The following is a 25,788-nucleotide window of genomic DNA, read 5'->3' as shown; positions in this document are numbered from 1 at the left end:
GTTTGCGCCAAATGAGCTGTTCCAAGATGAATTTGCCAAACTCTGTATTGCAGTGGGATTTCTGCAATTATGATTAGATACTGTCAAACAAAAATGATCTGTGGAATACAAGTGAATCCAACATTGATTAGCTTCTCTAAATCCCACAAGAGGTTAGGAGAAGCACAGCTTGCATTTAATCTTTTGTCTCGGTGTCTCTGCCAACCACAGTTGTGCTGTCACATACAGAGCAACTGAAAGGGGATGAAGGGAGGAGAAACAAGGGGCTGATGGAGAACTTTTCTGTTACTAGGATTTCTGTTTTAGGATGCTGTTGGTGCTCACCAGTGGTCTCAGAGTTACTGGATAGATTGTGTAGTTGCATCTCATCCAGAGGACAGAAATCACCAGTACAAGAGTTTGTGTGTGCTGATTATTTTTACACCTCTCCATCCACCTGCCTTTTTTTTTGCTGATTATTGGTTCTCCCACCAAAAAGTAAAATAAACAGACAAAGGCAGCATTTGTCTTAGTCTTGTCTGAGAAATTTCCAAATGGGAAATGGAAGCATATTTCCGCTATCTATTAGTGGACTTTACATTCCTGCTCCACAAACTGTTCTGCATGTGAAAAAGAGCTCTCCATTTGAGCACTTTCTCTGACAAGCTTCCTAGCTATTTGCTGGATTAAGGCAAAGTTAGGATTTGTGTCTAATTTTAATTAATCCCAAACAGTGCTTCCATTTCTGCTGTTGGCCGGTCAAGAGAAACAGGTGAATAGTCAATATGTTGTATCTTTTACAAAAATATAATGACTACTGCATGAAGATGTTATCTCTGCTGTAAAGCTGTCATGTTATTCTTTGGGGAAGGAAATTCTTATTTTCCAATTCATGTACCTATGCAGAGCAGTCACTCTTTTTGTACTCTGTACATGCAAAATGCTTAATAATTTTATCTTCAGCTTTCAAGCATAAAAGTGAGAAAGTTACCCTATTCCAAACTTAACTACTTGTGTATGTTGTCAGTATCAAATAAGATTACTGCTTGGAAGATAGTGCATTTATCTTTCACTTGAAATAACCCAGGAGAATGTCAAATCCAAAATGATGTTTGAAATCTTGGCGTTTACTGCTGCTTTATACTATGTGTGTGCAACTTCAGTCAACAGCAGTGGCATTATTGTGCGAGGCCCTGCAACTGAAGGGAATTGGCACTCTATTAAAAATCCCTCTTTGCGGAGCTCAACTGGAAATATGTTACTATGTAGCTCTGTGTTTGTCTCCTGAAAAGTGGTGATCAGAATCATGTCTGCTACCAGCCAGGCAGGATTCTCTCCTTGTCAGTTTATTCCTTCCTGTAGCTAATCCTTTATCCGGTGTTATCCGGCCGTCGATGTCCTACTCCTTCCTCTCACAACAGGCACTCTTTGCTTTGGCTTTTGTCCCATGTAAATGCTGCCCTGCCAAGTCTCTCTGCGATGAGCTCCCTTCTGTGCTCTGTGGTTGCAGCATCAGCATCTCACATCCTCATGGATCAGCTCTTCCGCCTCTCTCTGCTCCGGTGATGTGGGTGCTGCTGGCAGAGTAGCCTGCACAGAGCATGGGGCCCTGGGCAGCAGGACACAGAGTGGCTGGGGATGGCGGATGCAGCGTGGGAGTGGGTGATGGTCATTGTCACTGTCACCCGGGCTGAGGGAGGCTGCGTGCTTGCGCCTGCAGGGGGGTTATCTATCAGCTTTGCATCACTGCTGAAGTTAATTGCTGGGAAGGTCTGATGGTGTTTTCAGAGATGGACTGATGGACATAGCTGTCAGTCTTATTTCCTCTTGCTTATGTTGGTCATCACAGGGGCTCTTTGGAGCAGGAACATACACACACTCACACACACACTCACACACACACACAGTTTCCATGTGTGGCCATATTTCGCAGAGATCAGACCTGAATCTGTGCTGCTGTATACAAAGGACTAGACATAAAGTCAATAAGTGTGACTTCACACAGCTGTAAATTTTCTCATCCTGTCATCTTCCCATTCAGGAAAGAAAGATGTGAGAATCATGCAGATTCAGGAGCACAGGTTCATGGAAAGACTGAGAGTCTCCTGATCCCAGCATGGATGGTGGCTCCTTCTGGAAGTAGCTGTGTTAGTGGTAGGGTTTATTAGGGCAGTCTATGCCCCCACAACTACCTTATTCTTGCTGGAGGCTGCTTACTTTGTATCTCAGCTCTGCCAAGCAAGTTGCTCATGTGAAAGCTCTTTAATTTCTGCTTTTTGAAGTCAAACTAAACCTGTCATATTTGACATCTGTCCTTGGGAGATGAGAAAAGAGCAGCTAGGAGAGCAGCCTCCATTGGTGGCTGTCAGAAAAGGATGTTTGGCTACAATCTAATCATAACAGATATGAGTGAGTCTACACATAGATTGATTAATACTGATTAAGAAGGTGTATCTGGGAACTCTCCCAAAGCTAACTGACAGTGGAAAACAATCTTTTTCAGTGAATTCTCTGGCATGAAGTAATTTGGTTAGCAGAAAGAATGGAAAGATGTAGCAAATCAAGGATGGGAGAACTAAATGGGATTTGAGGTGATGCATTCGGTTCCTGGCTCTCCACAGACTTACAGCTTGATGTTACCTGAGCTCACCAGTCTCTTTGGACATCCTTTCCAAGTATGTACAGGTATGACAGCAGGAATAACTTTTCTGTCCTATTTTTATCGGGATCAGCTGCATTATTCTCTGTTTCCTATGTGTGTGGCTACAACACACAGTGCATCTGGGAAGCCTCAGCTGGGGTCCCTGGCCAGCTTTGCCACACATTAAAAAACAACAGCAAAAAGGTGGTCAGAAACAAAGGCCAAAGCAGAGCTCATTACTTCTTTAGTGGTTCATCAGAAACTAGCCTAAGGCCTGGTGCATGGCAGGCTGTTCCTACAATTCCTCTGAAGGTTGATCTCTTCTGCTCTGTATTCAACTCCATGAATACCACATTCCTCTTTTCATTCCTACTGAGCCTACCTAAAGACTGACAGCTGTATGGCATACTACTCTTGTCTGTGAAATGGATTATTTTCCACAATGGGCTGAGATGAGATCAGAGTAAGGGAAACAAAGTTGGTTTAAAAAAAAAAAAATCAGTCACCCTCTTTTTTATGAATAATGTATAAATTCATATAGTGAGCCTAATAATTAACATTTTTTGACTTATTATAAAGTGCTGAAGAATGTCTAATGAATACCACATTATTTATTCATTTTAAGTTCAAGTATAATTCTGAGGTATCATTAACTACAGCTTCACCTAACTGTATATATCAGAGTCCATGGGATGTTTTATTTTAGGCTTTAAATCTTTTAATTCAGCTAAAAAGAGACTTTAGTATGTGACTTGGTAAATAATGTTAAAAATAGCACTTTTACACTGTAATCATGCCAGGAGAAATGAAAGAGTAGCCGAAGTGCAAGAAGTTATAAATTGCAGAAGACATCTATGTCATCTGAAGAAGCAAGGTCTCCTGGCAACATATTCTCTCTTTCTAATTAGTTAAAAGAATTATACAGGCAGAAAAAATGGGCAAGTTTACTGATTTTTTTTTTTTTTCACATTCCTGCTCTACAATAGTTTTGCTCATTTACTGTATGTAAGAATACTTTGAGTGTGCCTGAGTCCCCTTCATGACTGGGACTGGGAAAAGTCACCACATTTGGTTGTTCTTGGCCTCACCTTGCAGAACAATGTGGCTGTTCATCCCCAGCACCTCCTTAAGAGAGGCTTTAAAGGATGGTTATACTCAGAGAAATGCCTAAACATGCTGCTACTTTTGTTGTCCCTGTATGGTATCTAGTTCAAACTTGCTTTGTCTGTAGGTAACAGGACAATGTTTCTAATTGTCAGCTCTGCATATGTGATAAAGACCTGAAAGCAGAGCTGAGTGTTTTCTTGGCTTACCATCAATAATCGCAAAGGTGCTGACACTGATGTATAGCTGGGGTGGACTGTGTGTGACTGAGTAGGATCTGACTCTTCTCAGCTGCCTGATGCTGAGAGGATGCTTAACTTCTCTGGTGCGGGTCTTGCAAGGAAGGTGTTTTCCTGTGTGTGGCTGCTGTTTGGGTTATGAGCTTCCCACCGCTGCGTTGCTTAGTGTTTGCAGCCTCGCAAGGGTCACGTGCAGGAGTGACGATCGCTCGCCCTGTGACACAGCACCAGTCGGTCCCAGCACTGGCACCCTAAAGTCGTGCCGCTTACGTGAGCCTGAAGTGCACTTACAGGAATTTGGCCCGTGATTTTCCTGCCTGTATCGCAGTTGCGTGACAAAACTGGGTCCTCCTGTGAATCTGAGCAAAATGCAGAAGTAGATTATATTCTGCATGGAGCTATTCTAAGCTATTTAAAAGCGAATAAAAAGCAGCGCAGGGAAACTAAAAATAACACTACCATGCTGCGGAAAGCATGGATGTGCCATGTCAGAAGCAGAGTTAGAGAAGAGAAACTTAGCCTGGTCCAGTTGAAGGCAGGGCTGGTTAAATTGATGCTAATGATGGTGCGAAAATGTGCAGCGGGTTTGAAAGCGGCTTCTCCCCGTTCAGTGCAGATGCTGTAACCCCGGGGGCGAGTCGCACCGCTCTCCATCGAACTGAAACCGATACAAGTGGGGCGGGCAGCCCGAGGCCAGCCCGGCGCTGCCCGGGGAAGGGGCGGAACGGCCGCGGGTGCTGCTCCCGGAGGGATGTTGCGTGTTCGCTGCGACCCTCGGGAGCCCCGGGTTGCGCTGGCACCGCGCGCTGCCCCAGCGCGGGGAGGTTCAACGCCGCCTGTTCCCATCCCAGCCCCGCCAGACCCCCTTGGACGGGGCGGCGCCTCCGCAGCCCTTTGGGTCGCTCCCTCCATCCCTCTCTTGGCCGTTTTCTACTGCCGAGACCGCGGCCGCGTGCGCGGCCCCTTCTAGGACCGACAGCCCCCTCCCCGCCGGGGCCTTGCGGGGCTCTGGGGGGTCCCTGTGGCGGCGCGGGCGGGGCGGTCCCGCCGCTGGTCCCGCCGCTGGTCCGGGCGGTGCCGGCGCGGGGGCAGCGGGGCCGGGGCGGTGCCCTGGCGCGGCGCGGCCGCCAGGGGGCGCTGCGGCGTCTCTGAGCGCGTGGCGGGCGGGCGCACCTGCCGCGCGCGGGGCCGGCGGGGGGAGCGCGCGCGGTCCCGGCCCCGCTCCGGTCCCGTCCCCATCCCGATCCCCGTCCCCATCCCGGTCCCGCTCCGCCGCGACCCCACGGGCGGGAGCCGCGCTCCGCGCACACGGGCCGCCCTCGCCCGGCACCGCCGGCCCGCAGCTCCCGCTGCCTCCGCGGCGGGGGGGACGCCCGGCATGGAGACCTAGAGGGGAGCCGCTGGGGAGGTGAGCCCTGCGCGCGGCGCGTCTCGCGGCAGCTCCCTTTTTTAATTCAAAAGGAAAAAAGAAATCTTCCCTCAGAAAAAGAAAAGTTCGGGTGTAAGGAGTCCCCCCCCTTCGGTGCCGCCGCTGCGCGCGGGACGGGGCTGGGAAGATGCGGCTGCCGCCGCCTCCCTCCCGCAACTCCCGAGCAGGAGGAGGGAGCCCCGGCGGTCCCGCTGGTGCCGGGGCGCTCCCGAGGGGCTCCGGGCAGGGAACACCCGCAGCTCCGGCTCCGTCCCGCGGCGCCGCCGGTCTCGGAGCAGCTGCTCGGGGCCGTGGCCGGAGCCGTCCGTGCTGGCGCGGCCACTCCGCCGCTCCCCGGATCGAGCCCTGCGGCTCTGGAGGCGCCGGGAGGGTTTTTCTGTCACGAAGGGCGGTCTGAGTTAGTACCGAGGGTCTCTCACTCAGCGCCGCGAGCGCTCGTGGGGCTTCCCGGGTAAAATGTTACTGCCGGGGATTTAAAATAAAAGCACGAGAGCAGTTGCCCTTTGGGATGTTGCAGCGCGGTGGAGCCTGTTGAAGAGGTATCGGTTCTTTGGAGGCTTGGCTGCTTTGAGATACCGCGGTGGGTCCAGAACGCTGGAACTTGAAATCTCTCGCTGCCTCCGAAAATTCCGTGGCAAATAAGGCTGCTCTGGTTTCTTTTGGGGTCTGACGGAAACCTGCTAAAGGGCGCAAAACCTGTCTCAAACAATTGATTCAGCGGGTGTTTTCAAACAGCCTGTCCCTAGGCTGCTGTCTCTGCTAGGATTCAAAGAATCAAAAGTTTCTAATAGAAAATGCTGTAAGCTGCGGTTTCTCAAAGTTACAGTAAGGTCTGTGTGCTTTGGGCAATTTCTGCTTCTTTTGGATTAAGACGCAAACTTAGGTTTGTACTGCGAGGAAAAACCCATCGTGGCAGGAGACAGCACTTTGTCGTGCTCCTCGGCAGTGTTTACGTTGTCTTGTTTTTATCCTGATTTTTAAAAATATATGTGTAGATTTTTAGTGCGTGTGTGCGGTTTTTGGGTGTTACAATATTACCATCAGAGTGCGGATAGTTTTGAGGTTTTTCAGAGTATTCTTAGAGGTGGGTGCAAGGCGAGGTGACCTGCTGGGGGAGGAGGGAAAGGCAGTGGGCAAGGGCTATTTCAGGGTGCTCAGGTGCTGCATGATTATGGTTGCATTCACACCTGAGAGAAGCACTCACCCCAAATACTTGTTGTCCGTGCCTAAAAGGGGCTGTTATTCCTCATCAGGGATAAAACTGTGTGGCTGCCTGACAGTCTGTGATATCTGTAAGAGCAGGTGACTGCCTGCCCTGCCTCTGGGTAGTGCATGGGAAGGGACTTCCCTCCAGAGGCAGGAGCGGGCCAGCCCTGAGGAGGACATGGTGTCTGAAAGGCTTTGCTCGTGCCAGACCCGAGGCAGGAGGTAAGTCTGGAGGACAAGCTGCCTGACAGCGAGTCAGTCTCTTGCTTTGCAATAGAGTGACTGCAGAGGAGACAGTGGAACCCGCTAGGATTTGGGATTTTGGGCTCCCTAAGCCAGCAGGGTGCAATGCATGTGCAGTAAACATTAGAAGAGTTCTGGCAGTTCACCAAGGCACAGTCAGTGTTCATAAGGATTTGGCGAGTCTGTGGTTAAGCAAGTGTTGTGCAGGTGATGTGCAGGATGGCTTTCTGAGAAATTACTAAGGATTGCATCCTTGTGAGGATGTTTCTCTGGGCATAGGAGACCTCTTGCAGTGGGAGGACTGGGGCATGGTCCGACCTCCACGCAGAGTGCTTGTGTTGCTAGGCAGCAGCTTGCACCTCCAGCATGCTCCAGATCCGAATCAGCGAGGGGAGTCCTTCCTCTACTGAACTAAAGCTTTCTAGCTGGTGATCAAGGGTGTTGGAAAGCACATATCCTGCGTGCCTGGGTATGTGCACTTATGGCCCACACCTGGGTACCAGGGAGGGGTGATCAGCTGGGAACGTTCAGCTAGCTGATAACAAGACTTCCTTGTACTCACCCCCCTGCTTGAGCTGCAGGTGAGCACAGGAGAGAGATGAATCTTTGGTTGTTCCCTTTGTAAGGCTCAGGAGTTCTCTGCAGTTCTCTGCAGACCACTCTTTTACTTTTACATTGCTTAGAAGCTCATAGGAGGTTCATCTTCAAATTGTTTCGTGATTGATGCTTTACCAGCAAAATGGGGAGGGAAGGGGAGGGAAAAGGGAAGAAGATTTGCTTACATGAGAAGTAAGAAAGGCCAGGTGTGCCACATTAATGCACTTAGCGAGTTTGAGTCAATTTTGGTGGATGCCATGCAATTACTGGAGCCTCTGTGCATACGTGGTATCAGCCAGTGTTGTCTGAACTGCTCCGTGTCTCGCAGAGCAGAGTGATGGAAAGCCTTTTAATCTTCAGAGCTGCTGGTCTGATGGCTGCACTTTGAAGCAGTGCAGTAGCTGAAGCTGTTGGAAACCAATGTGGGGGGACTGACCATTCTCCAAACAGAAGTCAGATCAAAAAAGAGCCTGTGAGTGTCTGGAGGGATTCATAGGCTGGTGGGGTGAAGGTGAGCTTAGCAGAAAGGCTGTTCTTGTGGCACAAATCATTTCTGATCAGGCAGAGATTGGTGGTGTGGGAGAGGGAGGAGGAAGTTTCCTGATTTGATGGAGGTTGGAGGCCTCAGAAGAAGCTAGACTTTGCAGCCTTAAGCCCAGATGAGGCTGCAGAGGAGTGTGGAAGCAGAGGCAGGTAGGAGCACACTTACTGGGCTCAGGATCTCATGGGTGTTGTCCCTTGCCACTCTAAGCTTGAGCCATGGAGGGTTTAGGCTTTTGGGAGCTGCTGGGGGCAGTTCCTGGCAGAGATAACGGGCAGCTTGTGTATGGAGCAGTGTGTGTGTGAGGAGCCCAGCAGAGATGCAGACAGGCTGCTGGAGAGCAAGGAGGAGGGAATGGGGACAGCATGTGAGGCCCATACCCCTTGGCGTGCTCTGCCTGCTTGGACATGACGGGAGCATCCAGGCTCTCAGGCTGGGATGTGTCTGTAAGGGGATTTGGTTTGTTTGCATAAGCAGAGTAATTTTTACCCTGACTACAGCTGTTTCCTGGGAGAGAAGGGTACATGTTACAGTAATCAGTTAAAGCTAAGGAGAACAGTGTCTTCTACGTGGCATTTGGAAGGGAGAGGCTGTTAGTTCAAAATTTTCTATGTCCTGAGTTGTGATGCCCTTGTGGGACCAGAGGTGGAGGAAAAGTTCCAAGGAGCCATGTGCAGGCAGCCATCCCTACTGGCTGGGGGCTGGCTGAGGTGGGAAGCTGGCAGGGATGGCTGGGGCTGGTGGCCTGGACCTGTGCATCTGAGGGAAAGGGCTGAGAATTTGTACTCACCGTAAGAAGTACAAATAAAGCATTTATAATGTATGGACTTTTCCTGCTCTCCAAAACATTCATGCTCTGAATAATCTCTCACTTCAAACTCAAGCACAAGCTGAAAATATCAAGGGATGCTAAATCGTGAACAACTATTAAACAGCCTTAAAGGGCTATATGGGAAACCATGTCTGCTCATCATTTCTAAGCCTTCCTCAAACAATGTGAACTGTTTATCAGGAGGTCTTTAGTGCTGGAAGGGGGAGTGAACATTTAAAGTGTATCGCAAAAAAAAAAGAGGCACTTTAAGAGGCAATTTGCTCTTCAGGATGTCAAACTAAACATAAATCTTCCTTTAAACAGCCTTGAAAAGAAGACAGAGGGAAGAGATCTTGCCCTTGCTGAAAATAAATAGGATCTATTTGCTAGCCTTGATGGTCAGGGTTTCCTCTGGCATCTGGTACTAGATTCAGGTAAACCTTCCTGGAATAGGTGGTGGACTGAGGGATGGGTTATGTTCAGTGACAAAGCTGGTGAGAGAGAGACTGTGTGTTAGAAACTTCTGCAGGGGTTTTGGCTGATCCTTTTCACCCCAAAAGCACTACAGAGAGTTCCTTCCACCCCTCTTCTCACTGTTATATGTAAAAATTAAATTAACGAGGATGTCTATTTGGTAGAGCAATTTCAGAGCACATAAAGTATGTGTTTCACTTTAATTTTGGGTGCATCAGAACAAAACCCCGTTGTTTTCAAGATTTCCATAAAATATGTGGAAGGAATATTCTGTAAGCATTTTCTCATGATTCTCAAATTCTGGGGAGAGTATTGTTTGTTTGTTTGCTTGCTTAAATTCTTATTTTCATCCAGATAAATATGGCAGTACATATATGTAAAGGTCAGACTCTGGTTATGTAAGGGGAAAAAAAATCCCCATCAAGAATATGTTTATCACTTTAAGGTACTGAGATTGTGCTGAGTTCAGTGAAAGCATCTTGCCTCTGTTTGGCAGCCAAGTGCCCTGTCTGGCTTCTCTGGAACTGTGTTTTCTAAGTGAAAAACTGTAGAAGAGTGTTTTATAAGAAGCCTAACAGCTGCTATATCATCTTTTTCTGTTAATTCTGTCTTCTTTGAGCATTAGGTATTAGTTAGGGAAGCATGTGGCCACAAATGAGATCAGGGAATGAATTTCTGAACACATCTCATGCGGAGTTGTGTTCTCTCAGAGCTTGTTTCATTAATGTGCAGGAGTGAATGTGGATCAGCTTTGCCATCAATAGTGCAGATATTGTTATTGTGTTAATATTGCAGAGGTGTGAGTGTATATAGGAGCAAATATAATGTCAATACAGCTGACAGTTATAGCTGCAGTCCATATTCTATGTGGTCCTGGAAAGGGGAATGTTTTTAGACACTGTAAAAACAGTTTCTCTATAAAAGCAGGGAATGTTTCAGCATGCAGATGGCAGCCCAGTCTAAAATCTAGTTCTCTTTGTGCTGAGCACCTCCATAACGAGCCTTGAGGAACACAAGGGGAAGGAGAGAAGCAGTATGGGGGGGAAGAGGAGGGATATACTATCTTTCAGGATTGAGGCCTCTTTTTGAACTGTCTTTCTCCATTTTTAATAGCTTTTCTGCAAAAGCTGCTTGGGAAGCACGGTTGGTATGAGTATGAAAGAAGCAAAGCATCTAATCTTTTGGCTTAATAATGCTCCTGCGTAGGCAGCTGTGAATTGGACAGACTTCCTTATTGATATAAGAGCAGTGCGCAGTGAGTGAAATTGGTGTGGGTGAAAATGGTCTTTTCTCATCTCTTTTAATCTGAAATGTCTTCTTCTTTTGTAGTTGAGGCTCTGTAGAGGGGACCTGTGATCACTGGCAGGGCTGTCTAAAGCACTCAGGAGAAAAGACCCACGACCTGAGCAGTGGTGTTTGTTCTGGGTGTCAGCGACTGAAGAGCTGGAGTCAAGTGAAACCTTGGGTTTTCTGGAATTTCCAAGGTTTATCAGCAGCTCTGGAGCCTAAGAATTCTCATCAGCAACGAGGGTTTTTTTACCCAGAGTTCTGAAAAGCAGGATTCAGAGTCCTTTTTGTTCTGAGCGGAGCTTCTCCACAGCCCAGGGTGGGCTGGGTGGGCTGAGTCTGAGAGAGCAGCCTCGGAGTTGGCCTCTGCCCAGAAGAAGTCTGCCCTTCTGGGACAGTGCCCAGCAGCCTTCTCAGCTTTGGGAAGCATATGTGGTCATTCAGGGCTGGGGCTCCTCTTTCCCTTGGGTGGCTCTGATTACTGCTGCAGTTTGGGAACTGTCTTGCTGTAACTGTGTCAGTTCTAGGACTTCAGCTGATTTAAAATGATTCTTAAAATCACTCCCTGTTCCACAGTGTAAGTGCACAGGTTTAGCTTTCCAAGTGTAGACTGTCTTCACATTTTCTTCTCTCCCTCAACTGGCTTTTCTGTAATCTTTTAAGTACTTCTGCAGGGTGGTAAGAGGCTAAGCCCCACTCTGTAAAGCTAACCTCTCTGGGTCTGACAGTCTTTACATTTCCTACAGTACTTCATGTTGCCTGAAGTACTGTATTGATTAAACCACAAGCTGCAGAAGTAAATATATGTAGAATATTAATAGCTTCAACTCTAGGAGGGAAAAAAAGCCTGTAAATTAATTGATCCATTATGTTGACCTCATAAACCACGAGGGCTTGCAGTACAGCTGTAATCCTCCTCCCACAACACGTATTTCACTTTGAATGTCTATAAAAGGACTGGACTACTCAAATTTAAAAGCTGTGATACTGGACAAGCATATCCATCTTTCCTGGGATGTGTAGTTAGAATATTGCAATGTAAAGGCTGGAACAATAGTTCTCTGTAGAATCCAGGGTAGTGCTGAATCAGTACATCGCTAATGGTGCAGCTGGGCATGAGGCTTAAAAAACAATAGTTAACTTTCACACTCCTTTGTCAGTCTTGTTCCTCCTTACAGTTGCTTTCTGTGTTTCCAAGTGCAGGAGTTGCTGCAATAGGGGACAAGTACAATTGAGGGATTTAAAATCCAATTTGAAGATATAATGAACTTGAATTCTGTGTGAGGGAGTTGCTTAGGGAATGAGGTCAGTGCGTGGTGTGAGCTGATAGAACTCAATCTGCTAATCAGTGCTAGGTAGTCCTAGTTCTTCTGGTTCACAAATCTGTGAAGATGGGCTGCTCAAGTTTTTGTTGAATTTTCTTAGTAGAGATTTAGATGAGTGCATGCATGGTATGCTCATCAATCTTGTTAGCATTTTGAACCTATAGATATTGGAATCTTTATCTGTATTTGGAATATTTCAGGGGATTTTTCCAATTCCTGCTCTTCATTTTTTTTTACCATAAATGAGCACTATTTTAGGCAGCTATTGGATCAGAAAGTCCTTGGTGGAAAAGGTTCTTGTGTTAATGCTTGCAGGGTTTTCTCTACAGGACAAACCAGGAATTTGCTCATAGTGTTGAGTCTGATTGCCACCTTAACATAACTAAATTCACTTCTACCCTCTGCAGCCAGACATATTAAAGGGGGGAGTTATGGGGTGGTGGCCATCCACAGTATTTTTCTTTTGTGCTTGGCAGTGAAGCTCATTTTTTTTGTTTCTGTTCTACACTGTAAGATGCCTTTTGAAACTTTAAGATGCTCCTCTTGGTATCTTCTGTGGTTGCCATTTGGAAGATATTTAACTTTTTAATAGAAGCATTACAATCTTTCAAGCAAAACCTCAGTGTTGACACCTAAGGGGTCGTGCTGTTTGTTTCTTCTGAAATAAATGACAAGATTCTGTGTTTATTCCAATCACATCCCAAAAGATCTGTGAGTTTTACAGTTTTTGTTCAGCCTTTAGAGGAATCATTACAGATCAGTATTGTAACCTTGTCAGGTGCTTTGTGTATTTAGTTGTGGTTCCCTTTGCTTCCTCAGGACAAGACCTTGTTTTTTCCTTGTATGCTGTCAAGCAGCTGATACACTGCTGAGCCAGTAATAATCTCAAATACTCTAGATGTTGTCTCACTGTTGATGTTTACTTTCAGTCTGCACAACACGAGCACTGACAGGTACCCTCCATGCTTCCCTCATTTTTAAATTTCTCTTAAAATTTCAGCTGAACAAGGAGAATGAGCCATATGTGAGTCTAGTTAAGGACCTGAGCCAAATGGAGGCTTAGATCCAGCAAGACAAATGCTGAATGCACACTGCCTTGTAGAATTAATGTTCATTGTGTATTTAGACAACTTAAGTGGCTGGTTATGATGGTGAAGATGCACAATGAATTAGGCAAAATGAAATATTCTTTGATGCTCATTGAGCAGCAGAGCGAGGAACACTGCATGACCCCTACCAAGTAGAGCTGAAGATACGTTATTTGAGCTAACATGCATCTCTGATCCTAAGTATTTTTTGTTTCTGTTTATGAAAAAAAAGGATCCGGTGCCCGTTGTGGGTTGCTTCCAACCAACATATTAGATAGACTGAGAATCTTTTAGTAATAAACAGCTTAGTATGGTGTGTCGGCAAAAGAGAAGACCTGAGAGAGAGTTCATATTAAAATTTAAAGCCTTAAAAAGTAGAGTGGGGAAATGGTTTGAAAAGAAATGAACAGAAGTCACCATCTAGCATACTGTAAAGACAGTGAAAGGATTACTGTTGCCATTTCATCCTTTGTGTGTGGGGGGAAAATGGTGATTTATTTCTGTGAGATTTCTGAGCAGCAAAACCTGACAATTGGCAATCACTAAAGAGGTGGGCTGCTGTTTTTAACGAGTGCCTTCTGCATCGCAGCTTCTGTGGAGAAACCAGAACCTACAGAGCCTCGTGGTGTGTCAGCAAATCTCAGCCTGTGCACAGACGTGTGCCTGAGTGCACACATGCACCGCTTTTCTTGTTTTCTTTTGAAAAGGAACACTGCATAAACAAAGCTCATGGTAGAAATTAGAGCAAAGCTAAATTATATTTAAAGCGTGAACTTGGGAATCTCTATGCTGGGTTTTGTGCAGAATACTAATGCTCCAGTTTCCTTCTTGTTTCTGAGTGCCTCCTTCTAACCTTGTCACTTGAAAGTCTTTTGAGTCCCAGAAGCTATAGGAGCTGAAGTGGGTGCTGGAAGGACAGCAGGCAGCACATGAAGAAAATGGGACACAACTTCCCAAGCCTTGTTTTCTGAGGACTCAGAAGAACGAACTAAGTTTGTCAACAGAGGTGAAGGGCATTGGGCAGCATATGGGAGTCAGGGTGGTTTCTGTTAGAACAGAATTTGTGTTGCATCACAACAAGTCCCTTGTAGTTGCTGGGTGCTTACAGGTCACTGTGACAGCTGCCTGAAGTCTGTGGTCTGTAGCATCAAGCAGTATGAGGAGGGAAGGGGTGCCCTTGTTGGCAGTGGAATGTTGGAGAATTAAGTTGTCTCACCTTACTTCTACACTTCTCCCTCTGATGGCAACAACCTCCCTTTACTTATCTGGATACAAATGCAACCTGGCAGGCCACAGCAAGGTCTAGATTAGTGATTCTTTCAACCTTCTCAACAAACACTTTATTCTGTGTCTCTCTTCCCCCCTCTCAGTGATTTTGGGCAAGTTGTCTGCAATTGTTATTTCTATATCCTTATTAAGTAAGATGTCTTTTCACTCTTCTGGGAATGTTCCTGACCTTTGTTCCCCTCTTGTGAGGTGTATCCAGTAGAGTACTATGTTTTTGTTACGACTGTGAGCCCTTACTCACAGCTGCTTGGAGTTTGCAGAGTCAGAGTAAGCAGCTCCTCAGGGAAATGCTGCTCAGTGCCTGTGAGCAAATTTAGAACTTTGTCCTGGACACATACAACCTTCTCTCTTCTGGCTATGGGACATTCCTCTGGGGGAAATAGATCTTGTATTGTACCTGGTGTTCTTTGTTAACTTGCATGTTTACAGATAGTCATCTGTGAGAGGGCAGGTCGAGCAGCCTGTTTGCCTATGGCTGTTGTCTCGGGACAGTAACCAGCTGACCCACTGGTCACACTGGTGTCACCAATCCCACCTTCTTCTGGTGGAATGTCTCGCATGATGAAGGTGACACTTCAGAGTCTGATATGTATTTCCATGCCAGCTTTAGTGGGGTTGTGTCAGATGTGACAAGCTGAGGCTGTGGGCTTGATTGTGAATGACTAGGTAGTGCTGTAGTTTCTTGCCCTTTTCCTGCTCAATTTTCCTGATTTTTGGAGGTACAGAGACTGACTGCCTCGATGAGGCCAGGACTTCAAAAGGCAAAACTCCTATCAATGCTGACAGAACCAAGAATTTTTCCCTCTGCCTAGCATTAATATTGGTTGGCAGAACTTGCTTTGAATTTTTAAATGTATTTAATGCAGCATAGCTTGTTTGGGGTGGAGATGGATGGACCCACATGAAAAAGGACCTAGGAGTTCCATACTTCAGCTGTAATAACTGAAGGGAGGAAAGTGTAGAAAGTAATTTGCAAAGCTACACTTGAAAATCATTCTAGCATAACATCATTACAATTATCTGTCAAAAGATTTAGTTCAATTACTTTTTTTTAAGCTCTCTTGTCAGGATGGCCTCGCTTGTTTCAGGATTTTGTTACTCCAAGGAGAGGTTAAGGAAGAATGAATGCTAATTCTGTCATTAACCACTGTCAGACACCCTTCAGCACATATTATTCCTTGAAAACGCCTTAGCATCATTACTGTGAGGAATCAATAGGCATAAAGTGCCCACGGGAACATAGAATTCAGGAAGAGGAAAAAAAAAAATCCACTGCCTGTTTGTAGCTTATAGTACAGTAAGGTGAGAAGAAGAGAACTTCAGTTCCAAGTGGTAATTTTGAAATAACTGAATAGCAACATAATTCCTGTCGTGTAAAATATCCTTACATATTCTTCACACAACAGTAGGCTAGTAGTAAAATTACAAGGGAAGGATATTTGATGTAATAAAGTCAAACTGAATAAGCTTCGGTGAACTGCAGGACATTGCACCCTCTTTCTGCTCTATCCTGTTGGGTGCCGGGGGTCTGGGTTGGTCCCAAAGTTGAGGGTTTGGGACCTCTGAGTGGGCAGATGTGGTACAGAGTTTAAGGAATTATTCTGTTTCGTTGGCCTTGGTTTTGACTCCTAATGCAGGTAGTTTTGTGCATTTCTGTTTAAATGAAACTGCTATAGAAAGTTTGCTGAATCTTTTGGTGCAAATAATAATTTCAGATGACTGCCCTCTTTATCTGAGAATAAGGGTCCTGATAAAAACTCTGTATCTGTTATGGAGATGAATTCCTGGAGTCTAAATATATCAAGCCACTTCAAGGCCTGTGACTTCAAGCTAAGCATATATTTGGAGACTCTAGCTTATAATTAATCATCTCTCTTTGAGAGAGAGCAAGAGAGAGTTGGGCTTTGCTGAGTTCAGATTCAATCTACCTGTTTTTAAATGCAGAGAAGGAGCCTCAGTTTGCTCTTGCTATTTTATCTTGAATGGCTTCATATTTGTAAATGAAAACAAAATTAGTTCTGGTAATTATATAAAATTAAAAATAGAATCCTAAACTAGATTTTTCCCTTTTTTTTTTTCTTTATTTTTTAAAGGTATGTAATATAAAGTGAGTAGTAAAGTTCCCAGGAGAGACTAATTTTGTCTTTTAAATGAGAATCCTGAGACCCAGATTCTTTGATTTCTGAATTTTATTCACCTTCTTTTACCTCATTTTATAGGAGAAATTTGTGGAATAGCATTAATTCATTTTATGAGCTTTTACAAGGTCACCAGCGGGAAAATAAGGTTGCTAAGAGAGACTGCATGAATAACCTACTCTATATGTTTTTCTGAACAATACGAATTTTTTTAAGTGTTTAGCCTTGTTTGTATGAGACAAAGCTAATTATGACCGTCAGGATCTCCCCCTTAAATAACATACAAATATCTGCCCAATTAGACCCATACTATTTCAAATAAACTGTTGTATCTTGTGATTTTTTTTTTTTGAGAGCAAAATTATATTTTTGAGGTGTCATTTAGTAAAAAACCCAACCCTTTTGTGTGATAGAGGTAAATTGTTCATACACAGTTGCTTTGAACTGTTATGATTTCCTACCTCTGCATAACTATAAACCCAGAAGTCATTAGATTAAGCACCGTAATGGTTCTTTGAGAAATAGTTTAACTGTAGCTGCTGCTTTGTTGTAGTGAAGAGCTGTGATTCAGACTTACTACTATGTTTGCATTTCAGCTGACACGGAAAGTGAAAGATGAAGCCTCTTGTTCTCTTGGTTCTTGTGATCTGTACTGTAGTCAGCATGAATTTGAAGCTCGTGTCAAAGAGAAATTCTGGTAAGTCCCAGAAAATTATTTTTACTTTTGGATCTGGACCTAGTACTCATGCAATCAGGCATTTTAGATGGCTGCTTTTTGGTTTGCATATATAATGCTTATTCTCTTCTGCAAAAAAAAAAGAAAAAAGTCATAATTAGTATGGTTTGCTTACCAGATGTTTACAGGATGAATTTTCTCACCATAATGTTCTGCTGGTGTGACTTTAAGCTATTTGAAAGTGTCCTTATGTTTTCTTTTGTTAAAAAAAAAGAAAGATTGATCTGACTGAAACCCCACCAAGGTAATAATAACTTTGGCATTGTTTTAACATCCAGTCTTTTAGTCACGCTAAGGGATTTTCTTAACTGTGGATGTGGTTTGTGGTAACTTCTAAGTCTGGATGATTTTTTTGTATGTTGGAAAATCGCGTTCCAAAACGTCATGGTGGCCACATGTGTGATCATATATAGGATTAACTGGGAAGAGTTTTCCTGTGTAGATAATCTCTGATTCTTCTGGCAGTGGAAGGGAGGGAGTAGGAGTTGGTTTATGTTTACACCTGCTTTTGAAACCTACTAATAGTAACAGAACACTTCAAAGAGGCATTAGAGCATCTCCTTCCAGGGTAGGCAGTTCACCTGGATAATGGCTCACCTGTACTTGAGCCTGAAGTGACTTCTAGTCCATGCAGCTCTCCCCCCTCAAAGGGAGTGACTTCATTGGACTGTTTGCCTTTCTGAAGTAAGCTGTGAGTTTGGGAGGATTTTGGGCAGACCAGTAGGTTCACTGCGGTTTGCACAGTGGTGTTGGTCTGCTACAGCCTGGTGTATGTGGGCAGGTAACTGACACTGAGTAAAAGTTGTACTTTTAAACTTGCACTTTATCTTGTTTTTCTGCACTATCTGTGTGCTGTGCTTACATGTGTGAGGGCTCCCGTTGATCCTGCTGTCCTCAGTGTCTTCAGCCAACACTCAGCACTGCAGGTGCAAACAGAAATTACTGATTTCAGTTGGTGTGGTCAGTTTTAAGTTTAATTTCTACATTTCTTGAGAACAAAGGAGAAAAGTTTTTGGTTATAAAGAATTAGATGTCACACCCCAGGCTAAGAAGTGTTACTCTGGGAATTGCCAGATGCTGGGCCGAATTCTCTCTGCTGGGCTGGAAAATGTAAATGGAGGTTGCTAAACTGAACTAGTGTGTGGCTTTTTGTTGTGGTTATTGTGTCCAGAGCCCTGTTTGCCCTGTGAGAGCAGTCATGGATAATGGGGTTTGGCTGTGGTGGAACTTGGTCTAAACGCTGCTGTGATGGTGTTCCTGTTTTTCAAAACTGCTGTCGCTGGCCTGGATGGGAACCCTTTGTGACATCCATAATCAATATAATTGAACAGCCTTTATTCACTGATGCCAGACAACAGCACCTGGCTGCAAGGAAGAGCCTTTGCAATTCTTTTGTCAGAAGTACGCATCTGTAGAAGTGACATGCTGGTGGTCATAGCATCATTCAGCTGGTAATTCACCTTTAATGATATATTTTTAAAAAAACTGTGAGGCTGCTTCTTGCTAAATATAACCAACAAGTGAATAGGTGGTTCTTATTCTTTTCATTTGATATGCTGAGAATAAGATGAAGGGGAAAAACGCATGTAAAGTAAAATTATAGTTTCTCTGCAAGCACTTAATCATGTAGTTGGCTCTCACCTTCAATACTCATTCTGATTGCTGCATGGAGCAAACTATTGATTTCTTTTTTTGCTTTTTCCACTACATTGTGTGTGAAATAATTTTCTGTTTCTGTGATATCAGCACTTGGTGCAAAACTGATAATTTGACTCCTCTTCTGAAAGATCTTTAGATATGAAGGACTGTTGTTTGATTGCTTAGGGCTTCACTAAATGTTTTATGTTGTGAAGAGACAGATGCCCCAGAGGCTTCTGAGCTTTAACTGTTTGTATTAGTTTAGTGGAAGATCTGGGATAGTGGATGGATGCAACCAGGGAAATGCACCAAGAAACAATGACACTGTATTGCTCCATAGGGTGACAGTAACTGTAACATGCTGGTGCTGTGGTTCAGAGTCTTTTTTATTATTATTTTTTACTGATGTCTTGATGAAGGAGAATGGAAAGAGGAAATGAATGTAATGGTTATTTGTGGGCAGCTGCACTGCAGTGTAAACAGCAGGATGTCTGAAAGCAGGAAGACTGTTTTAGCTGTAGCTTAGAGCTGAGGTGGGGGGAGTGGATGAAGTGCCCAAATGATGCCCTGTGGACAGGATCTCTGCAGCAGTGTTCTGGCTGGATGTTGTAGTCTTGGCTCTTGTCGGCTCTTGGTACAGGGATGTCTACACTGGTGAGCATCCTCAAAAGGGGAAGGGAAATTGTGCAGACAGTTATGTAGAGCAGTGTGAAGCAGTGCATGGAAGGTGCTGACACTGATGATAAAGACAGATTTGGGCTACTAGGACAATAAACCAGCAAAATTGGGGTATTGGTGTCTTTGCCAACTTATGCAGACTGGCATTTTTCTAAGCAATGTGTAGAATTATTGCACGAATGGCCAGAATTATGATTAGTGTCAAGTACAAGAGCAATTATGAAGCTGACTGGCATGCATGTAATATCACATAATTGAATATATCTTGTTTAAGGGGCAGGGAAAATCTAAAGAGAGCTGAGTTGAAGAGGACCTGGGGTGGAACAATAGGAGGGTGAGGTGTTGTCTTCAGGTAATGCAAAAGCATCACTAAAACTGAGGCAGTCAAAAGGAGGGCAGAGTGTCCAGAAGGACATTATCAGTGTGACTGAAGTTGCCTAAAGAGAACAGAGGTTTGGCTAGGAAGGCATCTTCAGAGGTTGGTGTGAAAGTACTCCTTCAAAGCCAAGGAATGAAAACCCAAGGGGAGAAAGTTGAGTATGAGAAATCCAGGTAACAAGTGCAGACAGTACACAGGGGCAGGACAACAGGCAAGAGTCATTAAGGAGAGGTCAGGAGTATCTAAGATACTAAACAAAAGGTGATGAAATGGTGCTCCAGTTGGAAGCATAGAACTGTAGCTTGCTGAAGAAACAGTCCTCATGGAAGGGAAGAGAAAAACAGCAGTGAAAGATTTGTCTCATGTCCTTTACTTGCCCTTTGTTATAGATTCAGGTGTCTGTATTTCCCATTTGGAGAAGACAAACAGGAATGCATGTGAGGGCTGCAAGTAGGTTTTAGTGTACCCTGCAACACTGCAAAAACATCAGAGAAACTTGTAGCAATATTAATTTGTTTGGCTGCTTCTCACTTGAGATGTGGTGCCAAAGTAATTAAAATGGGTGAGCTAATTTAATTATGCTAGTCAGAGTCTTCTTTACAGGCAGTGACTTCCAGATGCTCCAGAAGAAATCTGTCATGTCTACAGAGTAACAATTTCTGTTTGTGGTGGGAACAGAACAGTTTGCCTCAAGCATCTGTGTGAGTGTAATGTTGACTTAAGTTTCACAGGCATTTCTTAATATTAGGAAGCGTTTTTGAAAACTGCAGGCCATCCTTTTTCCTTTAAGAAGCAGACTGAACAAACAGCTAATGCGGGGACTGCAGCCTTAGCAATATCCTAGAAAGGATATTTTACAGATGGAGGTTATACAAATAAATTGAGGATGTGGGAGCTGCTAGGTTCCCAGCTGGCAGGTGATTTCCTTTTAATCGGATTAAGTCACTTCTTTTCCCAGGCCCATTGTATATAGTGCTTTGAATAATCATAGCAGGGAATATAAAACCAATTAAAAAATCATTGCATTTTTTAAGCAGAAGATTTTTCAGATTATAGATTCTGTTTGACTTACTAGACATAATTCCATTAGTGAATAATTGATGCCATTTATTGTTGCTGTATTTGTTTGCTAAGCTGAAATACCCTCTCTCAGCATGCTGGAGCTCTGGAGGGCATGCCAGCCTTGTGTGGAGGAGCATAGGCAGACATCTCCAAGGTTTCTGCAAGGCTGCTGGCTGCAGAGCACACAGTAGTCTTTCTGCAGGTTAACACAGCTTAATTGGCTCAGGCCTGGCACAGGCATGTCCTCCGAGCTACAGTCATGTCCTCTCCTCCATAGCATGTTGGATGGATGTGCTGTGGGATTCCGCCCTTCCCTTCTCCTTCTGTTTATCTTGGGACCATCCCAAAGGCAGTCATGTGCCACAGGAGCAAGTGCATCTCTGATCTGCCACCCTTCACCTGCATCTGGCTTTCCCACCAATGGCGTGAGAGAGAGGGGACTTGACTTGTCACTGTGTCTTGCTGTGTATGGGCAGAGCCAAACCGTCTTGCATTCTCTCACTGATGTTGTGCTGGTGAGGATGTAGTGCTTTAACACATTCATTTAAAGCTTTCACTTTCCGACTGTTTGTCACTGCTCTAGCCTGGGATTTCCATCTGCTCCCTTCCATGAAGCTCAGTCATCCTGTGTTGTTGCCTGACCATTTTGGCCATGAAAACTGTGGCATACATGGAAGTGAAGGTGTTTGTATTTCAGAGGTGACTCATAGATTTGTGCATGGAGCAGGATATCCTAGATGAGCCTAACTTCCAAAGTCCATTGCTGCTTCTGGAGTGGGCTCCAGAGGAGGTGCTAGATGTGTGCTCACGCTTGCCATTTACTTTAGTTTGCAGTTGCACCTGATGAAAATGCATGGCTATGAGCCCTCCCATTTCTGAGATATGAGTGATGCCAGAGAGGCTTTTGGCTTTTACTTCCCACCAATAACGTGCAGGCAGAGGAGATGAGAGCTTTGCAACACTAATCAGCGCACACTGATCTCTTACTTTTCCCAGAAGATGTTGAGTTCTTCACAGCTCCAGCAAACAAAGTCAGAATCACCGTTGTTCTAAGCTGTCATCAGTGCAGGAAAGTACAGCCTCTCCTGCATATGGTTGTGTCTGCTCACGGGCTCAGGCTGCTCTCCATCTGTTCAGTTTGGATCAGCAGGAAGTGAGGAGCTGAGCTCCTGTGCTCAGTCAGGTCTCAGGGGGCTACCAGCAAGTCAGCTGTGAAGCTCTGGTAGTCGTGCACCTCATTACAGGATTCTCAGCCTTAGTTTCTTATCCTCTAGACAGAAAGCAGCATTGCAGCTGGACAGACCTATCTGGGAGACAGCTGGCAGCATTTATCCGTTGTATTTGCAGGCAGGGAGGGAGGAAAATGCACAAAGAACAAGAAAGGAAATAATCTGCTAAAGATTTGGGGTTTTTTTTAGTGACCTCAACCTGAGAAGGTTTAAATATTGAACTTAATTAAGCACTCAAATTTTTAGCTATTGCACATGTTTAAAATGAATTCATGTATAATTAAAACAATTTAAATATTGAGCTGATACTTAAATATTAAAGCCAGACTCCTTCCCAAAAGGGAAATCACAGCTGTATTTGAATAAAATAAATGAACACAATTAAATTGTTTCAAACTGCAGTAAATTACAAAGGTAAGATCTTCAGGGGATAGGGAGAAATAAAGCATGAAAGAAGTGTCATTTCCTCAGTTAAAAATCTATAATCTTCCACTTTTGCATTGGGCATCATGTCAGCTTTTTGGATATCTGTTCTACATCTTGCTGCAGCATGTAGAAGTTCATTGATAATATCTGAATCTCTACTATAGGTACCATCATGATTGAGAATCTTCTAGCTCTGTGCCTTTAACTGGATAGTACGTATTTTTCCTCTCCAAAATGGGGCTTTTCAAATGAAAAAAACCGTAATGTATCAAGGTGTCTTTGCTTTGTTTTCTTTAAGATCCTAATTAGAAATTTTAAGAGCGCTCTTCATTTCAGTGTTTCTCGTTTGCTCACTTTGACAGCAAGTGTCCTAGGTTCGTGTCCTTACTGTGAAACAGACTGTCCTGAGGGACAGGGAAAGTTGTTCTGGCATGTTTTGTTTTTCATCTTGTTCATGAAAATATTTTTGGAAGGTTTGTCTTACATAATGTTCAAATGAAAGTATAAATAATACAACTGCAGACTTACCCAGAACAGTCTCCAAGCTCAGCATGTTGGCTTGACCTGGAGATGAATATCTGCTCAATTTGGGACATCTGTTGGTGACTCAGAGACTTTGAGACAACTTAGGGGTATGTGGACCTATGGGAGCTATAAGGAATCTGTGATGAAATGGCTTTGCTTTGGGTCAGCTCCTGACCAAGAACAGTTCTGAGGAATGCTTGGGTTTTTGTAACCTGAATACATCTTAAGGCAGGTTTTACACACTGCTGTACATATTTGAAGGAATGTAAATAAGGCTCCTTAGATTGAACTAAGTATGAATATTAATACACATTCTCATATCTCTGTCCACTGAATTTAAAGAACTTTTTCTACTTTGCTTTCAGAACCTTGTTGTTTGAAGTGCGTTTCAGCTTTGAGTTCCTAGTCTCTGTCACACATTGTATCAGAAACTTCTTTTTTTTTTTCTTTTTTACTACTTGTTTTTGTCATGAGTGTAGCTGTCACAGTCACAAGCAGTAAAACTGTGAGATAGAAGATGTTGGGATCACTATGGGAAATAGTGAGAGAAAGGAGAATTAAGATGCATTTTTGGGGTTGTTTTTGGGGCCTTTAAGTTTTTGAAGAAGTTGGTTTTACAGATAAAAAACGAAATACCAGATTTTTGCCTTTTCAGGAGGTGCAGATATATTTCAAGTTGTTGACCTATGAAGGAAGGAATTCTGTTTTGTGCAGTGCATGTATGTACAAACATTAGTATATAGACCTGTGTGATTGTTGTATTCTGTTGTAACTCGCTAAAGTAGAAATGATTGCCCATCTATTAGTTGAAAGCAAAATTGATTTGAGCTGCAGTGTCACCTCTAGAGGGTACATCTATCACTTTATTAATCTCTAACCCTTTCAAATCCAATCGATTCTTTCCTACAAGAAGCATGATTAGCACTTATAACACAGACTGATAGGGAAATGTGCAGTGCTCTGCAGCTGAAGACAGAGACTTAGATTCGAGTTAAGCTTCCGACCTGAGCACTTTGCTTTTCCAAGACATGGTAACCAGGCTACCTGTGCCCACCAGCCTCTGCCGTCAGTTCCTTCTTACTTTCTCTCCCTGTGTGGTTCCTTATTCAGACAGGAATGGAGCCAGCAGGAGGGGATTTCTGTTAGCTTGACTTGTTTTAAACCTCCTTCACCTTTGGGATTCACAGAACTGTAGATCTATTGTGCTGCATAGGACCTTTGGAAACTCATTCCCAGTTATGTTTTTTTTTTTTTTTTTTTTTTGAGTGGGGAAGGTATTTTGACACTTCAGTGTAAGCCAGGTGCAGTTGGTCTGCTTCTTTGAGGGATCACTATTGCTTTAAAAAGGTATCTACTGAGATTTCTGCACCCGTTATTCCAGATGGGAAGTAAAATAGTAAGTGAACAAGTAGGAGACTGTATGATCCAGGCAGCTGTAAGTGTTGCTCAGTGGTTTTTCATAAAGAAACTGGAGGCAATGGCAGTACCTGACATGAGCTTTTGTATCTGACTGTCTCATTCCTGTGGCTGTAATGAAGTGGGAGGAAAAGGAACCTGCATCAGTCCCTGACAGCTAACCTGGCCTACCAGCCCCTCTGGGACTGAAGGCATCAGGGAAAGTGGTGCATCTCAGGGCAAGCTCCCAAGGCATTCAGCTCCCCTGTCAATGAATAGGCCTGAAAGAGGGCAAAAGGCAAAGTCTGAAGTTCCCAAATTGCTTTCTAATATCTAAAGTACAATATTTTTTATGTCACTTTTGCATGTGTCTGGGGGACATACTACTGCTGTTTAGGCCTCCAGCAGCCATGTGTACAATTCAAATGTTTGTAGGGCTGTGTAGTAGAAACATGATAGTTTTATTATTTTTTGGACTTTCTATGTTCTAATTGTACTTTGTTGCCTGGGTAGGGTTTTTTTTAAGTCTCATGGGACTATCTGGTGTTTTCAGTAAACATCTGCTACCATGGTATTTCATAACAAGTGCTTTTTGTCTCTAATGTTTGTATCATAGTTATTTCCATTTTACAAACGGCAGAAAATCATCCAGAGATAAAACAATGTTACGACTGCCCAACACACTGAAGGTGATGTGGGGAGTAACACATTAATAAAATGTTTCCCTCTGTTTTGTTATGTTGCTAATCCCTTAGGCAAGGACGAGGAAAGCAGTACTGTCTCATAGAGAAATTTTGAGGCTAAATAAGCATGTGTGTAGAATGTGCTTTTATGTCCTTGGATACATGTGATAGGGAACAGCTTCTTTAATTTCTGTTATTTTTCAGTAGAAGTTAGAAAAATGTGTCAGCTAGAAATGGAAAAGGAAAAGAAGGAGAGAGATTTGGTTACACCAAGTTTTATGCACTAGTTTTAGGCTTACAGCTTTTGCTTTTGAATGTTACAAGTCTGTTCTGTGTACTGGCTATGAGCTGCCCTTCCAGAGGATAGTGGGGACACAGAGGGAGCAACCACTGAAGACTGTAAAATGGCATATGGAATTGCCTGAGGGACCAGGAGCACTGGAGATGCTAATCAAGTCTCTTGGGTAACCAAGTTTATAGAAACCTCTGGGTATACGTATTGCTCTGACTTGAAGAACATTTGTTGATCGTGAACTGCTGGGGCTCTGCAGGCAGGCAGCTGCATTTGAGCCACTCTGGGCTCCATCTGTGCTTACAGAGTAGCTGCCTTTAGATTTTTAGCAATAGCAGGAACTCGACTTCTGTCCT

The 25,788-nt window shown here is 44.0% G+C and overlaps 1 protein-coding gene across 11 annotated transcripts in view; it reads left to right on the top strand.

Annotated features, from left to right (window-relative positions):
* The window catches only part of IL1RAPL2 (interleukin 1 receptor accessory protein like 2), a 431,040-nt gene that overhangs the window by 59,290 nt on the left and 345,962 nt on the right, over positions 1 to 25,788 (top strand). For 6 of the 11 annotated variants that reach the window (XM_039387783.1, XM_027716577.2, XM_027716576.2 and 3 more), the window contains one exon: positions 16,986 to 17,086. In XM_039387783.1, the coding sequence (XP_039243717.1) occupies positions 17,005 to 17,086 (82 nt within the window). In that variant the 5' untranslated portion in view covers positions 16,986 to 17,004. Of the gene's footprint in view, positions 1 to 2,512; positions 2,665 to 5,200; positions 5,372 to 6,734; positions 6,821 to 8,110; positions 8,132 to 16,985; positions 17,087 to 25,788 lie in introns of those variants that run through there. The other 5 variants (XM_039387785.1, XM_039387787.1, XM_027716575.2 and 2 more) reach the window with 5 other exon arrangements.

Source organism: Pipra filicauda, unplaced genomic scaffold, assembly GCF_003945595.2.
Source record: "Pipra filicauda isolate LSUMZ 115617 unplaced genomic scaffold, ASM394559v2 scaffold58_size5111680_pilon, whole genome shotgun sequence".
NCBI lineage: Eukaryota > Metazoa > Chordata > Aves > Passeriformes > Pipridae > Pipra > Pipra filicauda.
The sequence above is the reverse complement of the archived record's forward strand: the minus strand, read 5'-3'. Positions and strand labels throughout refer to the sequence as shown.